Below are 24749 nucleotides of genomic sequence, written 5' to 3' on the forward strand. Positions count from 1 at the left end.
TCATCCGCATATACTTATCAGAAATGTTGTAGTGCTCCCACTCACTTTCTTGTAAATACAAGTTTCTAGCAAACATTGTATAAACCTAAAAGCTTTGATCACTCTATCAAAGCATATATTCCGATTCCGAGATGCTTGCTCTAGTCCATAGAAGGATTGCTGGAGCCAGCATACCTTTTAGCATCCTTAGGATCGTCAAAACCTTTATTGTATCACATACAACTTTTCTTACGAAAACTGGTAAGGAAACTTGTTTTGACATCCATCTGTAAGATTTCATAATCGAAAAATACAGCTAATGCTAACATGATTCCGACGGACTTAAGCATCGCTACGGGTGAGAAATTCTCATCGTAGTCAACTCCTTGAACTTGTGAAAAGACTCTTTCCCACAAGTCGAGCTTCATAGACGGTAACATTACCACCCACGTCCGTCTTCTTCTTAAAGATCCATTTATCTCAATGGCTTTCCGATCATCGGGCAAGTCCACCAAAGTCCATATTTTGTTCTGATATATGGATCCTATCTCGGATTTCATGGCTTCTAACCATTTGTCGGAATACGGGCCCACCATCGCTTCTCCATAAATCGTAGATTCATTGTTGTCTAACAACATGATATCTAAGACAGGATTACCGTACCACTTAGGAGTAGTACATATCCTTGTCGACCTACGAGGTTCGATAGCAACTTGATCCGAAGCTTCATGATCACTATCATTAACTTCCTATTCAACAGACGTAGGCGCCACAGAAAACATCTTTCTGTGTTGCGTTACTCTCTGGTAAAGGTTCGACAACCTCATCAAGTTCTATCTTCCTCCCACTCAATTCTTTCGAGAGAAACTCCTTCTCGAGAAAGGACCCGTTCTTAGCGACAAACAATTTGCCCTCTGATCTGAGATACAAGGTATACCCTACTGTCACCTTTGGGTATCCTATGAAGATGTGTTTGTCCGCTTTGGGTTCGAGCTTCTCTGGCTGAAGCCTTAAGCATCGCAGCCCCAAACATTAAGAAACGACAACTTTGGTTTCTTGCCAAACCAATGTTCATACAACATCGTCTCAACGGACTTAGATGGTGTCCTATCTAAAGTGAATGCAGCTGTCTCTAACGCATAACCTCAAAATGAAAACGGTAGATTGGTAAGAGACACCATAGATCACACATAGGGTTCGATTACGACGTCCGGACACACCATTACAACTGTGGTGTTCCAGGTGGCTTCAACTGTGAAACAATTCCACAATGTCTTAAGTGATTTGCCAAACTCATAACTTAGAAAATCCCCTTTTGATCAGATCGTAGGAACATGATCTTATTGTTATGATGATTCTTAACTTCTGAAATCGCTTGAACTTTTCAAACGTTTTAGACTTGTGCTTCATTAAGTAGATATACCTATATCTACCCAAATCGTCAGTGAAGATGAGAAAATAGCGATATCCACCGCATGCTTCAATTCTCATTGGATCACACGCATCAGCATGCATGATTTCCAACAAGTCACTTGTCCGTGTCATTGTACCTAAAAACGGAGTCTTAGTCATCCTGCCCATGAGGCATGGCTCGCATGTGTCAAGCGATTCAAAATCAAGTGACTCCAAGCATCCATTGAAATGGAGTTTCTTCATGCATCTTACGCCAATATGACCTAAGCGGCAGTGCCACGAGAAAGTGGTACTATCATTATTAACTCTACATCTTTTGGCGTGAACACGTGTATTACCATGACCGAGATTCAATGAACCATTCATATAGGGTGCATGACCATGAAAGGTATCATTCATGTAAACAGAATAACCATTATTCTCTAACTTAAATGAATGACCGTATTGCAATGAACATGATCTAATCATATTCATGCTCAACGCAGACACCTGATAACATTTATCTAGGTTCAACACTAATCCCGAAGGCAGATGGAGCGTGCGATGGTGATCTCATCAACTTTGGAAACACTTCCAACACACATCGTCACCTCGCCCTTAGCCAGTCTCCGTTTAGTCTGTAGCTTTTGCTTCAAGTCACCAATAATAGCAACTGAACCGGTATCCAATACCCAGGTGCTACCAGGAGTACTAGCGAGGTACACATTAATAACACGTATATACTTTGTTGAAGTTGCCAGCCTTCTTATCTACCATGCATTTGGGGTAATTCCGCTACCAGTGACCGTTCCCCTTACAATAGAAGCACTTAGTCTCGGGTTTGGGTTCAACCTTGGGTTCCTTCACTGGAGCGGCAACTGGTTTACCATCCATGAAGTTTCCCTTCTAGCCCTTGCCCTTCTTGAAACCAGTGGTCTTGTTAAACCATCAACACTTGATGCTCCTTCTTGATTTCTACCCTTTACGGTCTTAAGCACCGCGAACAGCTCCGAGATCAACTCCATCCCTTGCATGTCATAGTTCATCACAAAGATCTAGTAGCTCAGTGATAGTGGCTAGAGAACTCTATCAATCACTATCTTATCTGGAAGTTTAACTCCCACTTGATTTAAGTGATTGTAGCACCCAGACATTCTAAGCACATGCTCACTAGCTGAGCTATTCTCCTCCATCTTGTTGGCAAAAGAACTTGTCAGAGGTCTCACACCTCTCAATCACGGGCATGAGCCTGAAATCCCAATTTCAGCTCTTGGAACATCTCATATGTTCTATGGCGTTCAAAACGTCATTGGAATCCTGATTCTAAGCCGTAAAGTATGGTGCACTAAACTATCATGTAGTCATCAGGATGTATCTGTCAGGTGTTCACAACATCCACAGACGACATTGTAGGGGTTTGCACATCGAGCGGTGCATCAAAGACGTAAGCCTTCTGTGTAGCAGTGAGGACACTCCTCGGACTACGGACCTAGTCTGCATCATTGCTTACAATATCTTTCAACTTAATCTTTCTCTAGGAACGTATTGAAACAGGGAGCTACAACGTGAGCTATTTATCTACAACATATTTGCAAAGACAATTTAGACTATGTTCATGATAATTGAGTTCATCTAATGAACTCCCACTCAGATAGACATCCCTCTAGTCATCTAAGTGAAACATGATCCAAGTCAACTAGGCCGTGTCCGATCATCACGTGAGACGGACTAGTCAACATCGGTGAACATCTTCATGTTGATCGTATCTTCTATACGACTCATGCTCGACCTTTCGGTCTTCCGTGTTCCGAGGCCATGTCTGTACATTCTAGGCTCGTCAAGTCAACCTAAGTGTTTTTGCTGTGTAAATCTGGCTTACACCCGTTGTATTCGAACGTTAGAATCTATCACACCCGATCATCACGTGGTGCTTCGAAACAACGAACCTTCGCAACGGTGCACAGTTAGGGGGAACACCTTTCTTGAAATTTTAGTGAGGGATCATGTCACGACCGGTTTTCCAATAAAAATGTTTATTGAGAAACCAATCTTTTGAGTCCAATATGAGAAAAATCCTCCTTACTGGTAGACAAATTCTTGATACAATAAGCCAGTAGCATAAAATATATTAGAGGGTCGAGCTAAGGTTGCTCAGCCAAATTATTAGAAGCACGCCAATAATTATACATAATGGCGGATATGACACAGTGGTGTGGTGGCATACTATTGACTCGAGGATAGGGTGGTGGTGGAAAATCACAGCGGGGAGTGAGATACATGACTCTAAAACTGGCATCTCATCGAGCGTCGAGGTGAGGCTCGATGAATTTATTTGGTAGCGGAAGCGGATATAATACAGTGACCAAATCCAGGGTCGCACGAGACTGACTGGGATTCCTCTAGGCGTCGGACTCGCTATCAAATTCTTCATCCATGAGATCGCCTTCGTCAGCATCTGGCCAAATCAACAAGCCAGGTGAGTACTTTCAAAGTACTCGCAAGACAGTTCGGACGTAAGATATAAAAAATGCATGCATGGATGCGTCATGATTAATTTACCAATGCACATTCAAAATTTAGCAAGAAAGGTAAGTAAAAAGGGAATCGGCGGTAGTCTGCCTGAAAACCCAACAAAAAGAAATAATAGGAAACCGATCGGGTGTCTGAAGCGATGCCTCGAAGGGTGAAAAATAAATAAAGATCATGCCGCAGTCGGGCGTCTAAGCGACACCACGTAAAGGGCTTAAACTCAAAATAAAAGACATGCGTGCCACAGTCAGACGTCGGGGCGACATCACAGAAAGGGCTTATATTGAAAGTAAATAACTGCCGCAGTCGGACGTCTGAGCGACATCGCAGAAAGGGCTTTTATTGAAAGTAAATAATAACAATGCCACAGTCGGACGTCTGAGCGACATCGCAGAAAGGGCTTTTATTGAAAGTAAATAATAACAATGCCACAGTCGGACGTCTGAGCGACATCGCAGAAAGGGCTTTTATTCACAAGTAAATAATACTCATAATAAATATTCAATTCATGATAATAAACGGGTTAGTCCATCCACAGGAATAAACATTTAACCAGACTTAGCACTCATGTGATTCACCGGAGTCTCTGTCATCAAAATTGACATTTGTCAGGATAAGATAATACTGAACTTGGACATGGAATAGATGATTCAAAGGAATATATGACTCTATAGAGTTTGTACGAAATTTTTTCCCACACCCAATGGATTTCCGTAGTCACGAAGGACTAGTTCCGATTACGGTATTTCGGAAGAAAACACAACTAACCAGTACACACCCATCCTACCTCTCGATGCCAGGAATCACCCTAGACATCGTCCAAGAAAAACTTTTGAGACGGGGAGATCACAATCTCGAATAGCATGGGATCAAATTTATATATGCGCGCTCTAAGGGGTGCCCCCCTCTCGGTCCCAACCGGAAACACCCATGCCCCCTGACCGGATGACTGGCTTTAATCCAGGGCCATGGAACCATCATCACGGCCTCTCCTTTTGGTGTGTACCAAGAAAGCGGTTTGCAACTTACTAAGCCATATTCCTTGCAGAAAACATGTGGTAGTACAGGGAAGGAAAAATGGAAGGAACTGGACCGATACGGGTTGACACTGAAGTCATATAGTCTGGCATAAGACTGGCATGCTACAACACTGCCATCTTACCCATCCTCATGCCAACACATGGCCATGCATACTCACATCCATCCACTTATGGATTTTCGAAACTCACTTGCCTCATCGTTGCATGTAACATGGCATTCTTTGGTATGCTCATCAACATGCCATGAAACTACTTAATGCAAACATGCCAAAACAATCATCATATCAAAAGTTCAAACATGCTTGCCTGGTTCAGAGTAGTCGGAGCCTAGCTCGGTGAAGTTTGCGGTCCCGTCACCTCCTTCGGTATCTACGGTATAAAGAAAATATATGCGCTATCGTGAATACCGTGAGGTGCACAAAAATTTCTCCAAATATTTTTCAAATAAATCTGATAAAAAACTAGACAAAATTCTAAGGAGGACAGAAAAAGAATCAATCAAAAATACTTTTTTGTTTAAAAGTTATAAGGGTTTTAGTCCAGGGACTCATCTGTAATGAAACAGAAAGTTCCCAGGGGCTAACTTATAAAAACAGAAAACGATTCGAATAAGAATGCGCCGGCCCAGCGGGAAAACGCATTTGGCAGAAGACGTTTTCAGAAAACGGTTCGTTTAGAAAGGACAGAGAGGCTGACAGGCGGGTCCCGCCCGTCAGGTTTGAAATTTCAAAAGAGGCGGCAGAGCTCGACGGTGCCTGAGAGCCGCGGTGGTCGCCGGCGGCGATCCACGGCGAGGCAGGGGGATCGGAGGTTACCAACGTGTTCACCGTGTCCTTCCGCGTCGGTGGGTGGTGGTGGTGGTCGCCGGCGAGCACCACGTCGACGGCGGCCCTTGCTCCGGCGGACGGTGGTTCGGGTTGATGGAGCTCGCCGAGGAGGGCTGCAAGGATCGACGAAGTGGGGGTTAGCTCTCTGGTTGCTCGAGGAGGTTACTGACGAAGTTTGGGCGCCGGGGATGGTCTCACCGGAGTGATCAAGACGAGGCCGAGGCGGAACGAGGCGGGCCGGAACGGCCGGAGTCGAGGAAGAAGGGCCCCTCGAGGCTCTTCCAGTTGCTGGGCGGGGTCCAGTGTGGTGGTGGAGGTGTGCGGGGGCGAGAGTGAGCTTGGGTGCGCTATATATAGCCGGCCCGAGGCGGTTGCCGTGAACGGGATAAGTCCGGCGAGTGATTATGGCGGCGCTGTGGTTGGGCAGTTGGATTAGGGGCTTGGGCATCGACTAGATGAAGTAACGAGCCCATCCCGGTGCGTAACTCAGCAAGGGGGGAGGAGGTTACGGCCTGTCCCAACAGAACGGCCGTGCGGCACGTCGGCGGCAGGGAGCGCGCCCTGCGCGTGCCAGGCCACGGCGACGGTGCTGCATGCGTGCGCTGGCAAGGGAGACAGCCACACGGAGCTCCCAGGTGGCTTGGGCGGTGCAGAACGGTGTTGTGCCGTAGGGTGCCTTCTGTCGGCTGCCACGGGAGGTCCCGACGCCGTAGAAGACGCCGACGAGGGCGGGCCAGCGTGCCACCGACGCCAAGAACCGGCCAAGCGTGCGTGCGGTGCTCCGGACAGGGAGGAGGGGCTGTGCGCAATGCGCCAGGCGCACTGTCGACGCGTGACTGAACTCTGACGAAGGAAAAACGACACTGAACTCTGAAACTCTGAACTTTTCTGAAAATGCAGGGAAACAGTGCCGGCCAGGTGTTCGACAGAATGATTTTGGTATGTAGGGGTTTCTCCTTGAGCTGAAACTTGGTGGGGTGGCCTCTCATTGCAGCAGGAGGCTGCCTGAATTTTGGTAGAATTTTTGGAGAAGAGGAGATATGAATTTCACCAAATTTGGCAAATATGGTCCAAACTTGCAGAGACTGAAATTTGAAAAATTTGAAAAGAGGGAGAGTGGATCAAGATGGTTCTGGGTTGTGGATGCTAAGGACAATCCAGAGGAGTTGGTTTGAGATAAAAACTCAAAGGCAATGAGGTACTTGCTTTGAAAATTACTTTCGCTCATAATGAAAGACAGGATTGTTTTGGGAGATAAAATAAATGAAATAAAATTCAAAAATGGTTTGGACTTGATGGGACAGAGAATTTAGATTGTTCCAAAGTGGAGGGAGGGGTTTTGGGAGGTCTTTCCACATGAGGCAAAATAAAATCATGGGTGTTTCCAAAATGAGAGAAGCCCCAAAAACTCCTAGGGTTTTCCTTTTAAATGAAAACAATCAAATTCAAAAAAATACATTTGAGAGGAGAAGAATTCAGAAGAAAAGTTTCCATAATTCAAACACCCAATTTGAAAAGGATGTAAATGAAAATCCTTGCCAAAGGTGAAAGTTTTTAAGAGAGAGGTTTTCTGAAAAAAGAAATTTTAATGGCCTCTCTTCAAAAACCAACAAAGTTTTTGCTAAAAACCAAAAGAAAATCTTGGAGTGTCACGGATCATCTTATTTAAGCTACCGTCGTTCTAAGCAAATAAGATGTAAAACATGATAAACATCACATGCAATCAAATAGTGACATGATATGGCCAATATCATTTTTGCTCCTTTTGATCTCCATCTTCGGGGCTCCATGATCATCGTTCTCACCGGCATGACACCATGATCTCCATCATCATGGTCTCCATCATCGTGTCTTCTTGAATTTGTCTCGTCATCTATTACTTCTACTACTATGGCTAACGCTTTAGCAATGAAGTAAAGTAATTACATGACGTTTATGTTGACACGCAGGTCATAAATAAATTAAGACAACTCCTATGGCTCCTGCCGGTTGTCATACTCATCGACATGCAAGTCGTGATTCCTATTACAAGAACATGATCAATCTCATACATCACATATATCATTCATCACATCCTTTTGGCCATATCACATCACAAAACACTTGCTGCAAAAATAAGTTAGACGTCCTCTAATTGTTGTTGCAAGTTTTTACGTGGCTGCTATAGGTTTCTAGCAAGAACGTTTCTTACCTACGCGAAAACCACAACGTGATATGCCAATTTCTATTTACCCTTCATAAGGACCCTTTTCATCGAATCCGATCCGACTAAAGTGGGAGAGACAGACACCCGCTAGCCACCTTATGCAACTAGTGCATGTCAGTCGGTGGAACCAGTCTCACGTAAGAGTACGTGTAAGGTCGGTCCGGGCCGCTTCATCCCACGATGCCGCCGAATCAAGATAAGACTAGTAACGGCAAGTAAATTGACAAAATCAACGCCCACAACTGCTTTGTGTTCTACTCGTGCATAGAAACTACGCATAAACCTGGCTCATGATGCCACTGTAGGGGAACGTAGCATAAATTCAAAATTTTCTGCGCATCACCAAGATCAATCTATGAAGTAATCTAGCAACGAGGGGAAGGAGAGTGCATCTACATACCCTTGTAGATCGCTAAGCGGAAGCGTTCAAGTGAACGGGGTTGATGGAGTCGTACTCGTCGTGATCCAAATCACCGATGATCCTAGTGCCGGACGGACGGCACCTCCGTGTTCAACACACGTACAGCCCGGTGACGTCTCCTACGCCTTGATCCAGCAAGGGGAGAAGGAGAGGCTGGGGAAGACTCCATCCAGCAGCAGCACGACGGCGTGGTGGTGGTGGAGGAGCGTGGTACTCCAGCAGGGCTTCGCCAAGCACCGCAAGAGACGAGGAGGGAGAGGGGTAGGGCTGCGCCAAGAAGGAGATTGAATCGTCTATGGCAGCCCAAAACCTCAAGTATATATAGGGGGAGGGGAGGGGCTGCGCCCCCACCTAGGTTTCCACACCTAGGGGTGGCGTCCAGCCCTAGATCCCATCTAGGGGGGCGGCCAAGGGGGGAGAGAGGGGGGCGCACCACTAGGTGGGCCTTAGGCGCATCTGAGCCTAGGGTTTGCCCCCCTTCCACTCTCCCTTGCGCCTTGGGCCTTGGTGGGGGGGGGGGCGCACCAGCCCACCTGGGGCTGGTCCCCTCCCACACTTGGCCCATGCAGCCCTCCGGGGCTGGTGGCCCCACTTGGTGGACCACCGGGACCCTCCCGGTGGTCCCGGTACATTACCGATAAACCCGAAACTTTTCCGGCGACCAAAACAGGACTTCCAATATATAAATCTTTACCTCCGGACCATTCCGAAACTCCTCGTGACGTCCGGGATATCATCCGGGACTCCGAACAACATTTGGTAACCACGTATATCTATTCCCTATAACCCTAGCGTCATCGAACCTTAAGTGTGTAGACCCAACGGGTTCGGGAACCATGCAGACATGACCGAGATAACTCTCTGGTCAATAACCAACAGCGGGATCAGGATACCCATGTTGGCTCCCACATGTTCCACGATGATCTCATCGGATGAACCACGATGTCAAGGATTTAATCAATCCCGTATACAATTCCCTTTGTCCATCGGTATGATACTTGCCCGAGATTCGATCGTCGGTATCCCGATACCTTGTTCAATCTCGTTAATAGCAAGTCTCTTTACTCGTTCCGTAACACATCATCCCGTGATCAACTCCTTGATCACATTGTGCACATTATGATGATGTCCTACCGAGTGGGCCCAGAGATACCTCTCCGTTTACATGGAGTGACAAATCCCAGTCTCGATTCATGCCAATCCAACAGACACTTTCGGAGATACCTGTAGTGTACCTTTATAGCCACCCAGTTACGTTGTGACGTTTGGCACATCCAAAGCACTTCTACGGTATCCGGGAGTTGCACAATCTCATGGTCTAAGGAAATGATACTTGACATTAGAAAAGCTTTAGCATACGAACTACACGATCTTTGTGCTAGGCTTAGGATTGGGTCTTGTCCATCACATCATTCTCCTAATGATGTGATCCCGTTATCAACGACATCCAATGTCCATGGTTAGGAAACCGTAACCATCTATTGATCAACGAGCTAGTCAACTAGAGGCTTACTAGGGACATGGTGTTGTCTATGTATCCACATATGTATCTGAGTTTCCCATCAATACAATTATAGCATGGATAATAAACGATTATCATGAACAAGGAAATATAATAATAACCAATTTATTATTGCCTGTAGGGCATATTTCCAACACCTACGGGCGACACCGAAGTGTTGTCCCAACAGGTTCCAAACAGGGAGGAGGTGGTCCTGGAGGCGCCGCAGGGCGACCTCCCAGACTCCAGGAGTAAAGGGGAGGAAACACCCCAGGGCTCCAAGTCCGGCTTAAGGCCGGGCACAGCTCCGGAATCTTCAAGGGTTCCAGAGTCCGGCAGGCGACCTCCTTCCAAGAGGATCAACCCTACCGTGCCGGTGACCTCCCTCCAACCGGAGGCGCCGGACAATATGTTGGAGGCGCTCCAAGGTGCCTCCATCGACGAGGGGCACCGCACATTTATGAGCGCGGTGATCCAGAAGGTTCAGTCTGCCAAAAGCGGACTGACTGAAGCTTGTACAAGCCTTTTAACAGGCTTTGAGGTAAGTAAAGAATGTTTGAATAATGTTACCGCATAGACAGTAGCCCCTGATGCTCTGTTGGGCGTTCGGGAAGAAAAGACGAATAGAGGATCAAAGCATTCACAGGAGTCTAACAAAAGGAGTCCATATGCGTATGCAGGCTTCTCTGCTAGCGTCCGCCGCACTGACTGCGGAAGTGGACGTGCTGAAGTAGAGCCTCGAGAAGTCTGAGCAAGAGCTCTAGCGTGCCAAGAAGAAGCTCGAGGAGAAGGAAGGTAAGAAATACCCTGTTTGAATATGTATATAAAAAGGTGCAATTGCGAAAAATGACAGGAGTATCATGGCTATTGTAGGGGCCACGTCTGAGGTGGCGACCCTGAAGCAAGCGCTGCTCGAGGCCGAGAAGAGGTCGGCCGCGGAGCGCACTGAGCAAGAGAGGTATGAGGCCGAGGTTGGCAAGGTGCGGCAAGAGCTCCAGGCTCTCATGGAAAAACATGAGAGTTTGGAGTGTGACTCAAGGACGCGAGCGTCCGAGCTCGCGGCGGCTACTGAAAGTGCCAAGTCTGCTAAGACCGAATCCCAGAAGACCCTCCAGGAGTTGGATGAGGTGAAGAAGATAGCGGCGGGGAAGGCATTCTTTATGCAAAGTAAACACATAAGCGTGAGTTACTTGTCACTTACCCGAATCCGGAGTTCTCCAGGCGTGTTCGTAGATCTTCCCCGGAGTATATCTGATGCCGCCGCATTCTATCGAGTTGAGGAGGGCAGCTCAACGGGGAAGGTGTTCTGGTCTCAGTACGCTGAGGCCGGACACCCCGTGCCCCTGAGCGACCAGTTGAAGCAACTGGTCGAGCTCCACAAGGCGACCGAACAGGCCATGAAGGGCCTCATAGTTCAGCTGTGGCCTGGAGAGGCTTAGTCTGGGAGCTATTTCGGGCTGGTGCGGCGGCTGGTGGAGGCCTGTCCAAGGCTCGAAGTCATCAAGCGCTCCGTCTGCATTGAAGGTGCCCGTAGGGCCCTTGCCCGTGCAAAGGTGCACTGGGGCAAGCTGGATGTTGAGAAGCTTGTGAAGGATGGGCCACCGCCGGGGAAAGAGCATCGCAAGCCCGAAAATTATTATAAGGATGTTCTGAAGGGTGCCCGCCTTGTGGCGGATGAATGTTCTATGGATGTGATTTTTGAATAAAACTCGCTCGTTTTGTCATGTGCGCTGAAAACTTGTTCATATGCGCTTAAGCAATGCTGTTTGAATTTAAAATATTACCTTCAGTACAGCTGTTTATCAATACTGAGAGATGGCGAGTCGTCGGCTTCTGCCGCCATGCCGCTAGTGCTGGGGTGTTCGGGGATAAACCTGGGCGCTCTTTTTCCCATATTTGGGTCCTTCGAGGGAGGCGCTCAGCCCAACGAACGAGGCAATCGGACTATAATGCATGAACACTCTCACTTAGCCATAGAATTCTATAATTTTAAATTTCGGCGAAGCCCCTAGTATTCGGAAGACCGAGTTAGGGGCGCTATCTACGCCTTGGCCGGACAGAGCCGACTCCTCGCCCTAAGCGGCATAAGTCTTTAAGGACTCGAAAAGACCTCTCGAACAGCGACCAGCTCTCGCCTCATCATGACGGTCAGTTTTAGCTTTCTCCACTGAGGTGCTCGACCCAGCTTAACTGGGGCACAATCGCAGTGGTTCTCCTAGTGCTACCTTAGCCGATATAGAGGAACGTAAGGCACCAAAACATAGGAAATGGGCAAACCCAACTATTGACCCAAGACATGATTCGGAGCCGATGCATATAATGCTATAAGTTCGGGGTGCCACACTTGTTAAAGTGTTCGGACTTCTTACACCGTGTTGAGGGGTACTGAAGCCCCTGGCGTATTTTGGCCGTACCAAAGTGTACGGGTGCAACATGTCATTAAGGACAAAAGCTATGCATTGTTCATTAAAATAGCTGCGATCAAAGCAGAACGATACAAGTAATGCGATAAACGAAAAGCTGGACTATTTAACATGTCTGCTCCAGGGGCAAGCTACGGAATAGTATGCGAAACAGGTATACTGCTCGTGATAGAGACCACCTGTGATTTCCGTAATGCGGCATGGCTTGTCTGCTTCCCTGGTTCTTGCATCGTTTGTGCGGCAATTAAACTACCGAACAAGCCTTCCGAAGAGTAGAGTCCTGGAAGTAAGAGAAAAGTAAAAAAAGTTCGGCAGCCCCTGGCGCGGTTTAAGCCTTGTTTTGGGCATGCCGTGATGGTGCCCCTTCCCCTATGCCCATGGTATTTCCAGAGCGTAGTTATGGACGCGAAGTACTGGCGTTGCCTTTTTGCGGGGGTTGGGGTTGGGGCCGCATTGCTACACCTGCTCGGAACATGCCAGGCGGTCTTGTTGTAGGTTACTCCGGGCGCGCTTGACTGTGTCCGGACGTTTAATGGCCGGACTAGAGAACTGCCTGGAGAGGCTACTTTGTACTTCCGCTGCAAGGGCCGCCGCGTGCTCCTCCATTCGGAGGGAGCGTTCGGTGTTTCCATTGACCATAATTACTCCTCGAGGGCCTGGCATCTTGAGCTTAAGGTATGCGTAGTGCGGGACCGCATTGAACTTGGTGAATGCGGTTCGCCCGAGCAGTGCGTGATAACCACTGCGGAACGGGACTATGTCGAAGATTAACTCCTCGATTCGGAAATTATCCGGAGATCCGAAGACCACTTCAAGTGTGACCAAGCCTGTGCAGCTGGCCTCTACACCGGTCGTTTTGGTGGGCTTAATCCTCGAGGGATCTATGCCCATTTTCCGCACTGTATCCTGGTAAAGCAGGTTCAGGCTACTGCCGCCGTCCATAAGGACTCTAGTGAGATGAAATACGTCAATGATTGGGTCGAGAACCAATGCGGCGAATCCGCCATGACGGATGCTAGTGGGATGGTCTCTTCGATCAAAGGTGATCGGGCAGGAGGACCATGGGTTGAACTTTGGGGCGACTGGCTCTACCGCGTATACGTCCCTTAACGCGCGCTTCCGCTCCCTTTTGGGGACGTGGGTGGCGTATATCATGTTCACCGTCCGCACTTGTGGGGGAAAACCCTTCTGTCCATTGTTCTTCGGCGGCCGGGGCTCCTCGTCGTCATCGCTATGCAGCCCCTTGTCTTCATTGTCGGCACTTAATCTTCCTGCCTGCTTGAACACCCAACAGTCCCTGTTGGTGTGATTGGTCGGCTTTTCGGGGGTGCCATGTATTTGGCACAAGCAGTCGAGTATTCGGTCCAAGCTAGACAGGCCCCTAGGATTCCTTTTGAATGACTTTTTCCGCTGACCGGATTTAGAGCCTCTGAATCCGGCATTAACTGTTGTATCCTTAGCATTGTCGCCGTTGATGCGGCTCTTCTGCTGGTTGGGACGCGACCTGCCACTAGTGTCCCTGGTGTCCGAACGACCAGGGTTCTTGGTCATATAGTTGCTACAAGCAAGCCAGCTGTCTTCTCCCGCGCAAAAGCGTGTCATGAGTAGTGCCGTGAGTGCTGCCATAGATTTCGGCTTCTCCTGTCCTAGGTGCCGGGCAAGCCACTCGTCACGGATATTATGCTTGAAGGCTGCTAAGGCCTCTGCGTCCGGACAGTCGAGTATTTGATTTTTCTTTGTTAGGAACCGTGTCCAGAATTGCCTGGCCGATTCGTCTGGCTGCTGAATTACGTGGCTTAGGTCGTCAGCGTCTGGGGGTCGCACATAAGTGCCCTGGAAATTGTCGAGGAATGCGGCTTCCAGGTCCTCCCAACAGCTGATTGACCCTGTTGGCAGGCTGTTAAGCCACTGCCGGGCTGGTCCTTTAAGCTTGAGTGGGAGGTATTTGATGGCGTGGAAATCATCGCCGCGGGCCATGTGGATATGAAGGAGATAATCCTCGATCCATACCGCGGGATCTGTTGAGCCATCATATGATTCGATGTTTACGGGTTTGAAACCCTCGGGGATTTGATGATCCATTATTTCGTCTGTGAAGCACAATGGGTGTGCGGCGCCTCTGTACTGGGCGATATCATGACGTAGCTCCAATGAGCTTTGTCTACTGTGTTCGGCCCTGCCGAATTTGTGGCCGGCGTGACGGTTATCGTCTCGAGCCGTGGGGCCTACGCGATCCGTAGATCGATCTTGTTTGCCTTGCCTTGTCCTCCAACATGTCTCGTAAGTCCGGCGCATATTCCCGTGCCTTGGTACGGGGTGCGGCTTGGGTGGAGGGCCATGAGGCCTCTCTGTCGCGGCTTTCCAGGGCCTAGTAGGCGCTGGTTCTTCATCATCTCCTTCATCGGTGTCCATACCGTCGATGTCTTCGGAGTCGAAGTCGAGCATGTCGGTTAAGTTGTCGACAGTGGCTACAAAGTGGGTGGTGGGTGGGTTTTGAATTTCTTCATCGTCCGTACCCCAACCTTGCTGACCGTAGTCCGGCCAGGGCTCTCCTGATAAAGAGAGAGACTTCAGTGACTTCAGGATATCGCCGAAAGGCGAGTGCTGAAAGATGTCTGCGGCAGTGAACTCCATGATCGGCGCCCAATCGGATTCGACTGGCAGGGGCGCGGAGGGTTCGGAGTCCGGAGAGGAGTCCGGCTCCTTGGAGTCACGAGCCTCGCAGAGTACGGGGCTGGTGTTCGGCTCAATCGCCGTTTGGATCGCAGCCCCCGAGGTGGCGTCCAACCGCCCATCCTCGATCGGGCGGTTGGCTCCGAACTAAGGGTCGGAGCCGATGCGGGTGCGTGTTCCATCGCCCTCTCCCTCTTTTGGGGTGTCCACCATGTATATGTCATATGATGAGGTGGCTTTCCAGGGCCTAGTAGGCGCTGGTTCTTCATCATCTCCTTCATCGGTGTCCATACCGTCGATGTCTTCGGAGTCGAAGTCGAGCATGTCTATTAAGTTGTCGACAGTGGCTACAAAGTGGGTGGTGGGTGGGTTTTGAATTTCTTCATCGTCCGTACCCCAACCTTGCTGACCGTAGTCCGGCCAGGGCCCTCCTGATAAAGAGAGAGACTTCAGTGACTTCAGGATATCGCCGAAAGGCGAGTGCTGAAAGATGTCTGCGGCAGTGAACTCCATGATCGGCGCCCAATCGGATTCGACTGGCAGGGGCGCGGAGGGTTCGGAGTCCGGAGAGGAGTCCGGCTCCTTGGAGTCACGAGCCTCGCAGAGTACGGGGCTGGTGTTCGGCTCAACTGCCGTTGGGATCACAGCCCCCGAGGTGGCGTCCAACCGCCCATCCTCGATCGATGCGGTTGGCTCCGAACTAAGGGTCGGAGCCGATGCGGGTGCGGCCTCCAGGGCACTGTTCGGCGGCAGAGCTAGACCATGCTCATCGTGACAGTGCGGCGCGCTCGGCAGTGGTTCGAATCCGTCGAAGATCAAATCCCCGCGGATGTCGGCCGTGTAGTTTAAACTTCCGAATCTGACCTAACAGCCAGGGGCGTAGCTTTCGATCTGCTCTAGATGGCCAAGTGAATCGGCCCGCAGTGCAAAGCCGCCAAAGACGAAGATCTGTCCGGGGAGGAAGGTCTCACCCTGGACTGCATCACCATTGATGATCGTAGGAGCCATCGGGCCTGACGGCGACGGCAGAGAGGAACTCTCAATGAAAGCACCAATGTCGGTGTCAAAACCGGCGGATCTCGGGTAGGGGGTCCCAAACTGTGCGTCTAGGCCGGATGGTAACAGGAGGCAGGGGACACGAAGTTTTACCCAGGTTTGGGCCCTCTCGATGGAGGTAAAACCCTACGTCCTGCTTGATTAATATTGATAATATGGGTAGTACAAGAGTTGATCTACCACGAGATCAGAGAGGCTAAACCCTAGAAGCTAGACTATGGAATGATTGTTGATGTGTATGTCGTCCTACGGACTAAAACCCTCCGGTTTATATAGACACTGGATAGGGTTAGGGTTACATAGAGTCGGTTACAATGGTCGGAGATCTGAACATCCGTATCGCCAAGCTTGCCTTCCACGCCAAGGAAAGTCCCTTCCGGACACGGGACGGAGTCTTCAATCTTGTATCTTCATAGTCCAGGAGTCCGGCTTGAAGGTATAGTTCGGCTATCCGAACACCCCCTAATCCAGGACTCCCTCACCCACCACAAGCAGAGAACAAAAAGCCACCCAATCCTGCTCTTCAAATGAATCACTTACCTCCCCCAGTAAATCTTGAATTCCGAATTCGGAAGGCTTGAAAAGGAGCTTACTTTTCCCACTAATGCTACTTCCGCTATCTCGTAAGGAGGATACGACTCATAAACCTCCCTTGGTATTTGGGTAGGGAGAAAGGGAACCCTGAACAACACCTCACCCTTTTCAAAGCTACATGCGGGAATACTGGGGGTTAGTTGCCTCACCCTATTGGTTGTTGGTTTTCTTTCTCCTCCGCGTTCGTGAAAAGCTAGTATGCTCGCAGAAATTGTCTAAAGGAAACTACTCGCTAACAAGATGGTCTTACTTCTTTTCCAGTTTACGCTTGTGTCCCAAGCTTGCAAGTTCGAAGAAGAGTATTGTATTGACCTGAATCAAGTTGTTTGCCTACCCGCCGTTACGTCTTAGCTAGGAATGAGCTGTGAACAAAATCGCTCCTATTACACTCGTAGTCTCTGAAGGATGAGAACCCACTATGTAGCATCTACATCGATAATTCAAGCATTGTATACGTCATTAGTACGATTCTTTGTAGGGCAGCTCCGGCTAAAGCAATTGTAGCAGCTCCGGCACCTATTGGTTTAGCACCTTCTAACATCTCGATCTCGAAACATAGGAAAGATCTCCCTCCAAGCTGTACATACGACTTTCATCGAATACGGCTTTCCACAAAATTCTATAGGCCGCTACTATGGGAATCGCTTTCGCTTTATTTTCCTCTAGCTATACTAAGATGTTTCAAGTTCGCCAGGTTGGTACTCTTAAACTAAAGAGGGGTAACTAGTAGATAAAAGAGGGTTGGATACGCCCCTCTACCAATATCTATACAAATAGAATAGTCCATTTATACAGAATGGTAAAGAGCGCGAAGTCGAGATATTGATGAGAAAGGGGCTTTTGTCAAGGTCAAAGAGTGCTCTTTGAAGACTACTATGCATCCTTACGAATACAAGAGTGTTTTTTGTTTTGGGTATAGGACTCATGAAGCTATCCTTCTTCTTGGATCTCAAGATTCAAATGGAATTTTATCACCCCGGTTTGTTCGTCCTATTCTGATATTCAGGACGAAGAGGTACTGGATTCTCTTTCGGAAGGCCCTGAAGGAGAAGAAAGGCTGAAATGCCAATCTTTTTCTTCACTCTTTAGAGGGGAAGTATGCTTTGGATTTGCTTAGTGATACAAGTATGCTTGCCAACCCTGCTGCATTGTCTTGATCTCTCCCTGGGATCCGGAACTTGGATCTGGGAAAGGAGGCTTAAGAAGAATATGACTCCATATGAGTAGCTCCTTGTTTATTACTCCGCTTTTTCACTCTCTCATTATTAGTTAACCATTTCATTCTATTGAATCTGTAGTACTTTGAGTTTTGAACAATAGTTAGAATTTATTATTAAGCAGCAGGCGATCGTGTTTTTCACAGGATTTCTCGTTACTCGTGTCAGCATTCTCACTTCTGATATCTCCAGGTCTTGTCACCAAAAACCTTACCGATTGACAGAACGACGGAACGGAGCGGTTATTTTTCCTGACTAGCAAGTGGACAGGCTCAAATGGTGTAGCTGATGTCTTGCTAGGTATCTTTTTTGGCCAAGTCAGGCAGGATAGTCAAGTCCATCTGAGCCAGAACGAATCCTAGTCAAATTAATCTCTAAATGCTTTTGGCATTCTTTTCCCTCGCATTTCCCTAATTATTTTATTAATATGAGGATGGGAGCAAATGAGGAGGCATCGGGTCGAAGAAATGAATTGCTCTTTCAGAAGCGAATGCTTTGGAATATTCCATTCTTGTAGCAGCCACCACTTCGGATCCTGCTCCTCTGCAATTTCTGGCCCCATATTCAGGGTGTGCCATGGGGGAATATTTCCACGAGCAATCCGGACCGTATTGAAAAGGTTCCTAAGACACAGCCTCTAGAGTGGACGAGAAAGAAATGATTTTTTCTCAGAGCAACCCCCAGGTTCCAGACCCAGGAGTTCACTTTCCCGCATGAGCATTCGGTACATATATAAGTTAGTGGAAGAGTCAAAGGGTCACCACTACTGAGGATCTCCCCCCTTATCTTAGAAGGGTCGTCTGAGGGTTTGCCACGGTTCATTGTTGTGCTTACACACTAGGCTACCCTTCTCCGAAAGCTCCGCAGAATCTGCTATTGGATTAGCCATTTTTGTTATTACTTTTCGAGTCTGATTTGGGTCCTACATTCTTCACTACCTTAACTACTATATTTATTGAGGTGAAGGTCTTACTTAGTAGGCAAATTCGAGCTGTTATTTTAATTCAGAGACCAGACGACTTCAATACTGTTGCTTCTATGGCCTTGACGCAGACATAAGCACATTTATATTATGAGTTATTAGGCGTGCAACTTCCAGCTCTATGCTATGTATGGTAGCCATTTGACTGAGAATCCCTGATAAAAGCTTTTAGTCCGTGCCTGGCAGTTTCAGCCGTGGTCCAGTCCAGCACCCTCTTTTCGATCCAAGAGTCGCATGAAAAGAAAGCTTCCAGATTAGCTTCAGTTAGTGTTAATTAAATAGAACGGGAACCTCGTAACTATGCCAAGCCCGATCTTGGTTCCAATGCTGCAAGAGATAGAGCCGCCTCGCTATGACTCAAAGATGGTCAAAAAGCTAATAGATGGGCCACAAAAGGTAGAGGAGAGGGGGTAAGAAGAGTAGACTTACTACTGGATACAAGATAGGGTATACAGCTAAAAGGGTGAGATAGAGGAATGAAATGAGCGTATGGCAGGGCCAATGATATATATGCCCTTCTCTTCATTGCTTTCCTGAAATGCGTAAGTAATCACCTTCGAAATGGTACCAAAAGGCCGGATCAAATTGTCTATTACAGCCTAGTGGAACCTATTCTTTGACTACTTCTTCCTTCGACTAGTGTGCTTAGATAAAATACAACGGTACCTATATCGCTCGCTGTTGAAATTGTAGTTTAGGTGGACTGTATGTCTTTACATCTTCTCCGGCCGATCGGGATCTCCAAAGTAAGCAAAAAAAGGAGTATTGACAGCCATCTTATGTTGTTTGTCGGGATTCATTCTAAACAGAGTGAGCTCACGGGCCACCTTTGAACGAAAGTGAACTCTCTTCCTCCGATCTCCATAATGGGTCTAGTAACTGCTTTAGCTGCTCGTCTCACAATTAAGTTGGTGGGTGGTTGGTCCATCTTCTTATTCCAAACCTATTCACAGCTACCACCTTAACACCAAAGAAGAGTTCGACCCGATGCTTTATTTCTGTCTTAGTGAATCCCGGCAAGGTCGGCTCAAGAAATGGAAGTTGTGAGATGGAAAGAAAACCACGAAAAAAAGAACTGAATTAGGGATCAATCCATACGCGGCTTGCCTTCTCCCCTTCCCTTACGTAAGGATTATATAACCCCCAATTTTTATGAAATACAAGATGCTCATTGAATGATAAGAAATTCAATTATACTTGGAGCAGATTCAATTAAGCGAGATTCGGAAGCTATAATTTCGCCTTTCCCATCAATAGGTTTAGCCAGAGCATTTACAACACGACCCAAGTAAGCCTCCATACCATTCATCCTCCACCTCCTCGTCCATGAAGTCCGTTGACTTTCTTTTTCCGGTAAAGACAACATATGCCCTAAGAGCCTATTTTTTCACATCAAGAGGAAAGTCCCACACACAACCCCAAAAGAATAAACTGGATGGACCCCTATTCGCGCGGACTCGAAAAACGGATCTGAATTTGACTGAAACGCATGATCTTCACAGGGTCCCAAGGAGAGGACATCACCATGATGTACGCAGTAAACTTATAATACAGTTGGAAAAAAGCAAGTCAAATGTACATGCTGATATATGACTGGTTATCATTATTCCATGTAGACTATGTGCTAATTGCTCAAATTTAGGCTACTCAATAGCCCATTCTCTACCGTATATGACCCTTTCAGGGTTCCTGGGTACATTTTGCAGCATCGACATCATAGTGTGCTTGGTATATGGACCACATTTTGTGCTCCTGGATCCGGGGTTGCAGTTCTACCAGTGCAAAGCTGGCTGCATCATCAATGTAATATAGAGGGAATGGTAGCCTCAGAAGAGTCAGACTTGTTCACCATTACATCGCCAAAATAGTTGTACGCGCATCACCGTTTCTTCCACATTGACGCGGACTGTTGATCTCCATGAGCTTGCCAAGGATGTGTAGGAGCCAATCCGTTCTGGTAGGTGGCCTCTTGGTCACATCCGGTAGCCTACAGTGTTCTGCCATCGCCTGCCACAGAGCCACCGCTCACAGACATATGCAAAATGCATGGAACATGTCGTTGCACTTGGTCGCACACACTGTCTGAGAACGTGTCCACAAAATTCATATATCTGCTAATAGCTTGAGCCAGACCAGTTGAGCTGAACCCGACTGCGCCCGGCGTAGCAGGCCGAGTGCTATGTAAAGGGAGGAGAGGCATGCGGCTAGGTATCGATGATCAACTGAAGCATGGCTACATTCCCCTCCACCCTTGCTCTTCATCCTTGAATTCCCTTTTGGATTTGTATGCCTATTGTATCCAAAGTGTAATCTGAATCCGGTGTGAAAGAATGAGTCGACATGAACACAAGCCGAATCCGATGCTACAACTCCAAATGTCTTTGTACGTTGCTGACTGGACAGAGGAAAGGCGGTGATCCATGTCGACGGCGACTCTACGCGGTTAAATGTGTAGCCAGAATGGTAGAATCTCCTGCCCGTGACCCGCGTGCACCACGAGTTATGTTCTCCTACTCCCTCCCATGGTCTCACCGTCCAGCTTGAGGATGCAAAATTCACTAACATCACTTGGTTCGGTACAAGAAGGTTTCCACTTCTATATAGATTAGTGGAACTATTGATTTAGGGTTTAGGAAAAGTTTACAAATTAGCAAATTTTAATGGAGGTTAAAGGTGGAGGTTAGAAGTTACCTTTTTCTATCAAAAGGGTAATATTGTTTAGCTTCCAAATAAATCTATTCAAAACGTTTGATTTGCATGCTAATATGGCGATAGCCTTTTAAGTAACTTTATTATTCCTGCGAAATATTTAATCAGGGCCCGGGTAGACCCCACTAGAAAAAAGGCGTCACAAAGTCACAGTACATTTCACCATACTTTGAGTTTCGTCGTCACATTCTCAATGTTGATATTCCAATAAGTTTTACACATAAGGACGCATCTCAGGTCAACTACGCAGTAATTATACATATTGATTTTGCACAGATTCATATACATTGGACCATTACCTATCATGAAGAAGTAGAGATTCATCACCAAACCATATTTAATCCTTGTCCCTGTGGATGACCTGAAGCTTGACCCCATGTTTGAAGTTGAGCACGATCCCATACTGAAACTCTAGCGGTGACTCCATGGCTTTTGAGTGACGAAACACGTAGTGGCTATACAAATGAATGATGGCGAGCTTGATCTCTTGGATCGCAAACTTCTCCCCGATGCAGGCCCTTGGACCAATGCCGAAGGGGATGAAGGCGTAAGGATGCCGACACTTCTCCTCATTGCCAGCAGGGTCAAACCGCTCTGGCCTGAATTGCTCTGGCTCCGGAAAGTTAATGGGGTCCTTTGCAAGTACACCAGGTGCCAACCACACCCATGTGCCCTACATTCATAGAAAGAGGTTGAAACTTTTGGTTCTGTTAGTATCTAAGAATTCGATCACATTCTACATGTCAACAATTAAGTAACATATAAATTGAGTATTGTAAAAAAAACTATATACAGGGACAAAGGAAAATGAGTGAATGATAGGTTGAAACTCTAAGATGCATACATACATACATACATACATACATACATACATACATACATACATACATACACTCGTTTTCCTTTTGGTTGCCGCTACACCTCCCGAAAGAAAGGTGTCAGAGTTTATTGGTGACTTGGAGATACTCATTTCTGAGTTGGCTTGGTGAAGGTGAAGAGACCATTATTTTGGTCCGACACCTTTGCTATCAAGGATGGCTGTCAGACCAGGTTATGGAAAAATATATTGTTGGGCAATGCCCCTCTAGGACACCAATTCCTAGTTTGTTTCATTTTATGCACACTAATCATACATGATGCAATCAAGGGAAACCTTAGTGTCTCCTCCTAAGGTTGTCATTCAGGCAGGGACCTAATTGGTTTGAATCTGGCGGCAAGGAATGCCTTACTTCAATGCCTAGCAAATGTTAACTTGCCACGGTGAAACAAAGAGTTATTATGGATTTCCAGCATAATTAGGCAATTTTCAAGCTAATTCTATGTGCCTGACTCTTGTACGTTCTGACGTAATAAGTAATAATAAATAACCTAGAAACTAAAAATCACATTAAAGTTTAAATATATAGGGTAATTTTAACTAGTAGAGAAAATCATGCTAAGTGGATCTATCATGTGAGTAATAAGTAGCTCTTTTTGTTACAAAGACAAAACAATAATTACACGTCTTTTCTTTGAGTGGCATATTGCTCATAATGCATTGCCTGTCACTCATGTTGCTTCTAACCCGCGACGGGGGATTATATGAAGCTCATATCAAAGAGAGTTGTTCATAGCGGCATGTAAATATGCCATTGCTGTGTAGACAGCCAAAAAGGTGTATGCAGCATGAATGGCGGTTTGGTCTTAATTTGGACCAGCTTAGATTTTTCTTTCTCTCGAGGATACATTTGTTCAAGACGTGTATGTATTCCCATATTCCATAGGCTGTGTGCATGAGTTGTATTCAGAGTGCAAAGCTTTGAATCAAATAAAATTGGTTTGATCGAAAATGTATACCTTGGGATGGACATAGCCACCAATCTCCACTCTCTCCAATGTTTCTCGGGCCACCAATGGCGACACCACGTAGAACCTCATTGATTCCTTGACCACCTGAATTTCATGACAGGTGGATGCACCACATCAATCAAACTTAATAAAATGAGCTCATCAACTTCATTAATTAATGAACATGCCAGTGATCACGGCCATGAGTGCTTGCCTGATCGAGGTAAGGGAACCTGGTCTTGAGATCATCGGCCGTGGGCACGCGACCGCGGGGGCCGAACGCGTCTATCTCCGTGAGCAGCTTCTCCTCTACCTCCGGGTGCTTGGCGACGAGGTAGACCACCGAGGACAGCGTGAACGACGTTGTCGCCGACCCGACGAGGAGGTGCTCGTAAGTCAGCGCGCTCACGTAGTCCGGAGTGAGCAGCTCCTGCACTGCCGCGCCGCCCCGCTCCCTCGCCCCGAGGACCACGGACAACAAGTCCTTGCGCTGCTTCGACGCCGGCTCGCGCTCCCTCGCCGCCATCAGGTCGGCGACGATGACGTCCATCTGGCTGCTGAGCTCGTGGTTCACATGATCGATCTTCCAGTCGGCCGTGCCGGGTATCCTCTTGAGCACCTGCCGGAACGGCTGTTGCAGGAACGGCACGAGGTTGCCCACTATGATAGACAGCGACCCGGACAGGTCCATCTTGAGCGACGTGGTCGCGTGCAGGTGCATTTTCACGAACTCCTCCGACACCTTCACGGCCGTTCCGCCGTTCTTGATGCCAGCGCCAGCCTTGCCATCAATGTCTGTCGACACCGGCTCTCCGGACAGGCCAAAGTTTGCGCCGAAGGCCGCGTGCCCGATGACGTCGGTGAAGAGGGTCAAAGCCAGCTTTGAGAAGACGACCTCGTCTCCTTCATCGAGATTCCTCGCCGCGCGCTCGATGTAGGACTCCATGGTCGGGATGAGGCCGGCGAGGTGAGACGGTTGGTAGAGGGAGATGATGACGTTACGCATCGTCGTCCACCTCAAACCTCTGACATACAAGCACACATGCATTATTTCATTTCCTGTGGTTCTACCGGCACTACCGGAACAGGGCTCTAAGCCGACAGCCAAATGTATGCCGACGGCCACCGTCGGCCTAACCCGAGCTATGCCGACAGCTAGGTCCTGGCCGTCGGCGTACAATGGCCGTCGGGCTATCCCCGTCTACGCCGACAGCAGCCGTCGGCACATAGCAGCCGTCGGCTTATCCCAGACTACGCCTACAGCTGCCGTCGGCATATATAGGCCGTCGGCATAGATGCGGGCCCGCCGACAACACTCATCACGGCCGACTAACAACGTCAAATCTATGCCGACGGCCGTGACGGGTGGCCGT

General features: G+C 47.9%; 1 protein-coding gene across 1 annotated transcript; it reads right to left on the reverse strand.

The window, feature by feature from the left end:
* Window positions 1-21886: 21886 nt before the first annotated feature.
* On the reverse strand, window positions 21887-24403 carry LOC125547176 (cytochrome P450 711A1-like). The gene is made up of 3 exons (XM_048711162.1): window positions 23591-24403; window positions 23386-23481; window positions 21887-22222 (listed from the first exon to the last, which is right to left on the reverse strand). The coding sequence occupies exons 1-3, from the start codon at window positions 24380-24382 to the stop codon at window positions 21887-21889; spliced, it is 1224 nt and encodes a 407-aa protein (XP_048567119.1). The 5' UTR covers window positions 24383-24403.
* Window positions 24404-24749: the final 346 nt, after the last annotated feature.

Source organism: Triticum urartu, chromosome 3 (genome assembly GCF_003073215.2).
Source record: "Triticum urartu cultivar G1812 chromosome 3, Tu2.1, whole genome shotgun sequence".
NCBI classification, from domain to species: Eukaryota; Viridiplantae; Streptophyta; class Magnoliopsida; order Poales; family Poaceae; genus Triticum; species Triticum urartu.